This window comes from Paroedura picta, chromosome 1, assembly GCF_049243985.1.
Source record: "Paroedura picta isolate Pp20150507F chromosome 1, Ppicta_v3.0, whole genome shotgun sequence".
In the NCBI taxonomy this organism is placed as follows: Eukaryota; Metazoa; Chordata; class Lepidosauria; order Squamata; family Gekkonidae; genus Paroedura; species Paroedura picta.
In genome coordinates this window covers 86,263,247-86,271,792 of record NC_135369.1, presented here as the reverse complement: position 1 = coordinate 86,271,792, position 8,546 = coordinate 86,263,247, and the positions used below count along the sequence as shown (strand labels likewise).

Genomic DNA, 8,546 nt, shown 5'->3' with positions numbered 1-8,546 from the left:
TCACTTTCGTCCTGCCGTTGATTTTGTAGTTGCCCAGCTTGCCATTGCAGTGGCGAATGAGATCGTCCATACTGTTCATGAGCTTCCCGATGGTCTTGCAGCCGGCCTCTTTCCCCTCCACCCAGGTGATTTTGTCTCCACGAATGTCCCTGGAGGAGTCGCTCTTCTGGCTGACCAGCTGCCCGTCTGTGAAGCGGCCGGTGTGGTGCAAAGCGCGCACCTCCTGCGCAATCTGCCCGCCCAGCTCCTTGCCCAGGAACTCGTCCACCACGCAGATGCCGTGCTTGTTCATGCAGGGCACGATGTACTCCAGCGCCAGCCGCTGAGGCACCAGCGACTTCATCTGCCCGTTGGGACGCAGGGACGCCCCTCCGGCCACGCTGGGGCCCCCGCCGTATAGCAGCAGCCCCGCGTCGCCCGTCGCTGCCACCTCCCTGTCCTCCTCTTCCTGCCCGCGGCACTCTGGCGCTGCCTGGCCGACGTGGTTATTCGTGACCGCCGCCGCCGCCGCCGCGCTCTCTTCCGAGCCGGGGTCCGGCCGCGGCTTGGCAGGCGGCGCGGTCGCCTTCTTCGGGGCTGCTGCTGCTGCTGCTGCTACTGAGGCCGCGCCTTCCTTGCAGTCCGCTTCGCCGCCGCCGCCTCCTGCCGCCGCCGCGTAGTGGTGACTGTGGCCCCGCGGGCGGAGGTGGGCATGGTCTCCGCCGCTTCGGGGCTCGGGAGCGCCCCCTGCTGCGCCGCTGTCGCTTCCCCGGCAGATGAGCTTGTGCTTCTTCCAGTCCTGGCGCTGATGCTCTTTGCTACAGTAGAAGGAGCTGCGGCAGCGCCCGCACCGCAGCAGGTTTTCCATCTTCCCGCACAGCTCGCAATACTGCCGGTCCCGCTCGCTGCTGGTGTTGCTGGCGCTGCTGCTGCTGCTGTTGCCGCTGCTGGTAGTGCCGCCGCCGCTCCCGCCACCGTTGCTGCTGGTGCCGCCGCCGCCCTGTCCTGCCCCGCCACTCCCACCGCTGTCATTGGCCATCTTGTCGCGTCCCCCTTCTCCGGCGCCCGCGCTGCGCTGCGGCCTCCTTGGGCTCCCGGAGGAGGCGAGCCGTTCACTGCATCATGGCCGCTCCCGTCAGAGCTGCGCGGTGGCCCCGCTGCCTCGCCCGCTTCCCGCTCTCGCCTGGTGGGCGGAGGACAGCCGCTCAGCCCTCACGCTGCCGCCCTCTTGTCAGCCGCTGCCAAGGCTCACTCCAGCGGCGGCGGCCGCCTCATCGCAGCCGGGCTACGGAGGGGGGACCAGCCTCCCAGCGAGACCCCCCCCCTCCAACCCAGCGGGGAGGAGGAAAAGCCTCCCTTCGCCGCCGCCACCCGGCGAGCCTCCCGCGCTCCTCTGCCCTCCCCTCGCGCTTCTGCGGAGGCAGCCGAGGCGGAGGGGGCGGAGCCTGCGCCGCCACTCTCCGGCTCCGCTTTGCACGTACGCCACTTCCAGGCAGCCAGCTGGAAAGGGGGCGCGTGCGCGCCTGCGGGGCAGCAAGGGAGGGAGGGGGCGGGCGGAGGAGAGGCGGCTGGAACCGTCACTTCTGTGGAACGGGGGGCGGAGCTTAGGAAGGTTACAGCACGCGCGGCGGCGGTTCCTGTCCAAGCAGCTCTTGCAGGGCGCGTGGCTGCGTGGCTCGTGCTTCAGGGATGTGGGGTTTACGGGACGCTGCTACTGCTGCTTGTGCTGGGGGACCGGGCAGGGGGCTACTCACTCGGGAATCGGGGCCGGCCGCTGTCCCCAGCACTACCGCCTCAACATCACACCGGAGGGAACGAGGCTCCCGTATCGCCATGGACGACAGCATTATTCGTGTGGCGCACGTGGCTCGCCAGCCCCCATCCCGCATCGTGTTCTTTGTTTCCGGTTTACTTAACCGGGTCGGTTGATCATCTGCATTGTTTGCATTAAACAGATTAGCGTATATACTTAGGGGGATAATCCATTGAACTCACTGTAGCGAGCCTTGCTGCTCGACCCTGTGTTGTAAAAGTGATGTGTGACAAAAGTTGTTCCCATTGCGGCAAACCTGAATTTAGACAGACTTCCCAGTACAAATGCATACGGGTCAGATGAGCATGCGGCATTTAAATGCAAAAGTAGAGGGGGAAAATTGTGTCTCTTCATTAGGATTTCATATTTCTTCAGGGTAAAGTCCGCTTGGACTTTATTTCAGGAATTTATAAGATCCAGGATGATGTAGTTTGTGGTTGCCTCTTGCAAGCCATTTTTTTGTGGCACCCTCTCTGTGTTCCAGAAGTGTTTACAGGCTGAGCACTATTTGGGACCTTTTGAACTGAAGCAACCCAAATGTATTTTAATATACAATGTGGACCTATAATATCTTTGCCCCAGCTTCAGTTTGTTGTTGTTGTTAGGTGCGAAGTCGTGTCCGACCCATCGCGACCCCATGGACAATGATCCTCCAGGCCTTCCTGCCCTCTACCATTCCCCGGAGTCCATTTAAGCTCGCACCAACTGCTTCAGTGACTCCATCCATCCACCTCATTCTCTGTCGTCCCCTTCTTCTTTTGCCCTCAATCGCTCCCAGCATTAGGCTCTTCTCCAGGGAGTCCTTCCTTCTCATGAGGTGGCCAAAGTATTTGAGTTTCATCTTCAGGATCTGGCCTTCTAAGGAGCAGTCAGGGCTGATCTTCTCTAGGACTGTCTGGTTTGTTCGCCTTGCAGTCCAAGGGACTCGCAAGAGTCTTCTCCAGCACCAGAGTTCTTTGACGCTCAGCCTTCCTCATGGTCCAACTTTCACAGCTATACATTGCAACTGGGAATACCATAGCCTTGACTAAACGCACTTTTGTTGTAGCCCTGGGCAAATTCCCATCTGATTTAGGTCCTACTCTACCCTACTGCCTAACATTTTCCCAGCAGGGAGAACATTAAGGAACGTGAACCCATGAATAACCCTCTGGACATGAATAATCCTAGGTCAGTTCTTACTCGGAGGAAGAGTGCTGGCACTCAGAAGCTCACACCTTGAATAAATCTTTGTTGGTCTGAAAGGTGCTTCTGAATTTTTATTGTGCTACTTCAGACCAACTTGTCTACTCATTTAAATCTATCCCTAGGGACATCATATGATTTATCTGAGCATAACCCTCCTTTAAAGGTAAAGGTATCCCCTGTGCAAGCACCAGGTCATGTCTCACCCTTGGGGTGACGCCCTCTAGCGTTATCATGGCAGACTCAATACGGGGTGGTTTGCCAGTGCCTTCCCCAGTCATTGCCGTTTACCCCCAGCAAGCTGGGTACTCATTTTACCGACCTCGGAAAGATGGAAGGCTGAGTCAAGCTTGAGCTGGCTGCTGGGATTGAACTCCCAGCCTCATGGTCAGAGCTTCAGATAGCATGTCACTGCCTTACCACTCTGCACCACAAGAGGTTTTAAACCTCCTTTAGGGTAGTTTATATAATTTTCTACCAAAACAATCTTCTGTATGTGTAGGACAAACAGCAAAAGAATAATAAATATACAAATAATGGAAACCAGCAGGAGAACACTCAGCTGCTGCTGGCAATCATCAGTCTACAAGGCAGTACTGCTCAAACTAAATATAATATTGTTTTTATTATATATATATATATATATTATATCTTTAAACCGCCCGTGGCGCCTGCGCCACGGACTAAATAAATGGCTAAGGGGTTCTAAGGCGGGATGCGTCCGTGATGAGGAAGGGTCCAGATTGGACCCTTTCTCCGGACGGACAATTGGAGGGACCAATCGGCAGGCGCGCAGCGCCTGCCGATTGGTCCCTCTGATTCCCAGCCCCAGCAACTGTAAGCCGCGCACAGCGCGGCTTGCAGTTGCTCCCTTTGCCGCTGGCCTGGCGCGTCGGAGGCGCAAAGCGCCTCTGATGCATCAGGCCGGCCGCAAGGGAGCCCCTGGCAGCCGCGCTCCGCGCGGCTGCCGGAGGCTCCCTGCCTGGCGGCCTGACGCCCAACAGAGCCCCTGGCAGTCGCACGGAGCATGGCTGCTGGGGGCTCCCTGCCCAGCGGCCTAATACGGCGAGAGACGCAAAGCGCCTCTCGCCGCGTCAGCCCGCCGCCCGAGCAAGCCCCCGCCAGTCGGAGCTCTACAAGACCCGCCTGCAACTCAACATGGCCGCCGCGGGCACGCCGAGGAGCCGAGGACACCCCGCCGCCGCCGCCCGCCCTCGACGATGCCTCCTCACTAAGGTTCCCTTCCTTTCCGCGCTGCCCTGTCCCTCCCTCTCCCCCACATCCTAGCGCCCATTGTATTTCGTTTACAATGGGCTCTTTTCCTAGTCTGTACACCGCCCGTGGCGCCGCGGGCGCCACGGACTAAATAAAACAGTAAGGGTTTCTGGGGCAGGATGTGTCCGGGATGAGGAAGGGTCCGGATTGGACCCTTCCTCATGACAGACAACCGGAGGGACCAAACGGCAGGCGCGAAGCGCCTGCCGATTGGTCCCTCCGATTCCCAGCCCCAGCAACTGCGAGCCGCGCTCAGCGCGGCTCGCAGTTGCTCCCGGCCTGACGTGGTGAGAGGCGCGAAGCGTCTCTCACCGCGTCAGGCCGGCCCCAAGGAAGCCCCCGCCGCAAACACAACACAAGACTCCAGCCGCCGAGAAGCTGCAGAAAAAAAAGAAACACCCCCGGAGGAGCCTTTCGCCGCTAGCGCGACGAGAGGCAGCAGAAAAAAAAACCCCTGTAGGAGCTCCAAGCCGCCGCGCCGACGAGAGGCAGCAGAAAAAAATTAACCCTGTAGGAGCCTTTCGCAGCTCCAAGCAGCAGAAAAAAAAACCCTGTAGGAGCCTTTCGCAGATCCAAGCAGCAGAAAACAAAACCCTGAAGGAGCCTTTCCCAGCTCCAAGCAGCAGAAAAAAAAACCCCTGTAGGAGCTCCAAGCCGGCACGCCCACGAGAGCTAGCAGAAAAAAAAAACCCTGCAGGAGCCTTTCACAGCTCCAAGCAGCAGAAAAAAAAACCCTGTAGGAGCCTTTCGCAGATCCAAGCAGCAGAAAACAAAACCCTGAAGGAGCCTTTCCCAGCTCCAAGCAGCAGAAAAAAAAACCCCTGTAGGAGCTCCAAGCCGGCACGCCCACGAGAGCTAGCAGAAAAAAAAAACCCTGCAGGAGCCTTTCACAGCTCCAAGCAGCAGAAAAAAAAACCCTGTAGGAGCCTTTCGCAGATCCAAGCAGCAGAAAACAAAACCCTGAAGGAGCCTTTCCCAGCTCCAAGCAGCAGGAAAAAAAACCCCTGTAGGAGCTCCAAGCCCACGAGAGCTAGCAGAAAAAAAAAACCCTGCAGGAGCCTTTCACAGCTCCAAGCAGCAGAAAAAAAAACCCTGTAGGAGCCTTTCGCAGATCCAAGCAGCAGAAAAAAAAACCCTGTAGGAGCCTTTCCCAGCTCCAAGCAGCAGAAAAAAAAAAAACCCTGTAGGAGCCTTTCACAGCTCCACGCAGCAGGAAAAAAAAGCACCTCCTGGTGTCCCCTGGGTCCTAGCGCCCATTGCATTCCTGGTTGCAATGGGCTTTCTTGCTAGTATATATATAATTCAGAATATTCAAGAATGATAGTGTTATCTGGAAATGAGTTTCCGTAAAGAGGGACAAGGGTGGGGGGAGAGGCTACTGCCCTGATTCATGGCAGGGGAGGCACAGCCTGGAGCTCCTGGAAGCACAGGGTTTGCAATACAAGTTACATGGATAAACCAGCCCTTCCACCCAGTAATTATGAGCAGATTGCCCACCAGAGGCCCAGATACAACCAGGTTGCATAACAACTTGTGTGTTGGCCGAGGGGAGCTGGGGTTATAGCAGGCCAGGTGCATGATCCCATGAGATGCCAGGACATTTTATGGAAGCTGCGGAATGGGGGTGAAGAAGGTTTGGCTCTTCCAAGTGGAAGGGGCATAATTGAGAAGGGTGTGGAGGAGTGGTTTGGTGATGACTAACCCATGTTCTTTGTCATTCTAAGACTAGCATGTGGTGGCTGTAATACCAGCACACAAAGTCATTAGGAGTGCCGACAGGTTTCAACGTATGCTATATCCATTGTGCTTTTATTGTTTTAGTTTTAATTTATTTTTGAATTAAATGCCACCACTCATGGCAATTGCCGTCCCGTGGCGGTTTATAATATAAAACAGTAAAAAAAATCACAATAAAACCCCATAATTCCCCAATAATAATTACCAAACAACAAAGAGAACAATAAACAATAAATGGTGGCATAAACTGCAAAAAGGATCTGTCAGTCCCAGCTCTACTATTCCAGCTCTACTACTCCAGCCTGCTCTTCTAAGCAGTTCAGGGTGGTATGTAGGTAGGCATGCCAGCCTTCAGACAGGATCTGGGGATCCCCTGGAATTATAGTTCATCTCTAGACTACAGACATCAGCTCCCCTTGAAAAAATAGATGCTTTAAAGTCAATGACTGTACTTCACTGAGGTGCCTGTCCTCCCCAGGCTCCATCCTCAAATTTCTGGGAGTTTCCCAGGGATCCGTCACTCCTACCCCCCGTCTGTCAGGGGGAGAGTGGGCAATCCTGTATTCATGGTCATCCTTCCTCACAGCAGTCTTATGAGGTAGGTAGATTGAGTTTGTGCGTGACAGGCCCAAGGTTACCCAGTGAGCTTCATCGCAGTGTGGGGATGTACTAAAACCAATGACAACAAACAACAGCCTCCCTCTTATGACTAATTGGGATATACAGGTTTGGTTGGTTCTAACAAAGAAGACATTTGTATCAGTGGGTTTTATTTTTAGGAAAAAATATTTAAGCTGTAAAAACCTGAAGCGATACCATGTTAGTCTGACAATAAAATACTGGCTAAAAGTTCAACTGGGATGCCTTATATATAAGATTTCTTCTAAATAAAGTTATGCACTTTCCCATAGCTGAATTCCGGGGGGTTACATAGCATAGAATGGTAATTCTTTTCAAAAGCTAGTAGCAAGCTGTTTTTCAGAGGCACCAAATAATCATAACATAACCTTCTCCCTTTGCATTGCGATGTTTACTTAATACACTTGCATCACTATGACTCAGCATGACATGTTAAAAACAGCATTATAATGCCATCTCTCCTGTGGATTTTTCTTCATAAATATGTTCAATGCAATCTCCTTCAGTTCTTTACTGCATTCTATAGGACTTGCTGCTTTAACAGTAAAACTGATTAACACAATGAGCCTTCTGGAATTTGCTCACATTACTTTCCGTTGCTCTTTGTTTGAGTTCTGTATAGGAAGGATAGAGGCACTGCCTTTCTTTCACACTTTGATCCTTGCTACTAGAAATAAATGGGAAAGAAATTTATTGTATAATAGTGAGAGCATGGGCCAGAAGCTGTTGCCTTGTGGGTAAGCATAACTTTACTGGGCTAGCAAGTTTCAAGGTCCAACATGGGATGGGTCCCTGTGATCAGTGAGGTTCCTCAAGCAGTCAGCCCCACACTGACTTGGGATTAGAAGTTTCCCTGTGACAGATATGGCTTCCTTTTCTCTGGACAGTGGCTGGCATAGTGGCCGCAGCCACCGCAATACAGGCAGAGGTTATGGATCCGCTGTCTATCCATCTGTCACTTCTTTGGTTAGATGTGGCCATGCCATTCCCAGCTGCATGGGTTCAGTGGTCTTCAGACCAGGAGCTTGGGAGGGAGCTTAGTGAGGAGCCGGGCCTGGTTGCCATTCTTGTGAATAGCTACTCCCTTTTGCCCAAGCGTATCTCCATTCCTCAAGCCTCCCATTGATCTGGATTCTAGAGACATAAGTGGACCAAGGCATTCATTGTTCATGGACAATCAACTCAAGCTAGTTCATTTAGTATTTTGTCTGCCAACCCTGCCATATATCGGTCTACCAAGGCTGGCTTATTCCAGTCCAGGTCTTGTGAGCAGTTGAAATTCAGCTGTGTAGTCTACAACTGAGATTCATCCTTATTTCAAGCAACAAAAATGACAATTTGCTTGGCTGGTTTTCTAGGAGTCCCTAAACATAGCATCCAATTTAGCTATAAAGATGGTAAAGTAGTTAAGTTCAGGGACATAGGAAATAAGCATAGGTGTAACCCACTTAGTCCTTTTGCCTTTGAGCAGACTGACCAGGAAACCGACTTTTATTCAGTCAGTGGGAAAATCCCTCTTAATATCTATGTGCATCTTGCAGTGAGCTAGAAATGTAGTGTAGTCCTCCTCTTAGCCAACAAACTTGTCAGGTGGACTTATAGGACATTTTCCAGAGATCACAGCAACCTGAGCAGGTACAACAGGACCAGCTGTCATCCCAGCTACCTGTTGTTGGAATGTGGCAACTGCAGTGGTAAATTGCTGTAGCTGTTGAACTAATGCCTGGTTTTGTGCCAGTAGGTCAGCTACAAATGCCTCAGTCATGTATTATTGTTCAGACAGGCACACATGGGGTGGGTGCAAACTGTGCTGCTTAGCAGGCCAGGCATGGCACCAAGGTGTTCCAGTCAAAAGTCAGAGATGCAGTACAAGGCCAGGGCAAGCAGCAGTCAGAAGCATAGTCACTATCCAGTCCAA

General features: G+C 53.1%; 1 protein-coding gene across 1 annotated transcript in view; it reads right to left on the bottom strand.

Annotated features, from left to right (window-relative positions):
• The window catches only part of EGLN1 (egl-9 family hypoxia inducible factor 1), a 39,368-nt gene extending 37,896 nt beyond the window's left edge, over positions 1–1,472 (bottom strand). Inside the window, exon 1 of the mRNA XM_077346376.1 lies at positions 5–1,472. Within this exon, the coding sequence (XP_077202491.1) occupies positions 5–1,018 (1,014 nt within the window). The 5' untranslated portion in view covers positions 1,019–1,472. The remainder of the gene's footprint in view (positions 1–4) is intronic.
• Positions 1,473–8,546: the final 7,074 nt, after the last annotated feature.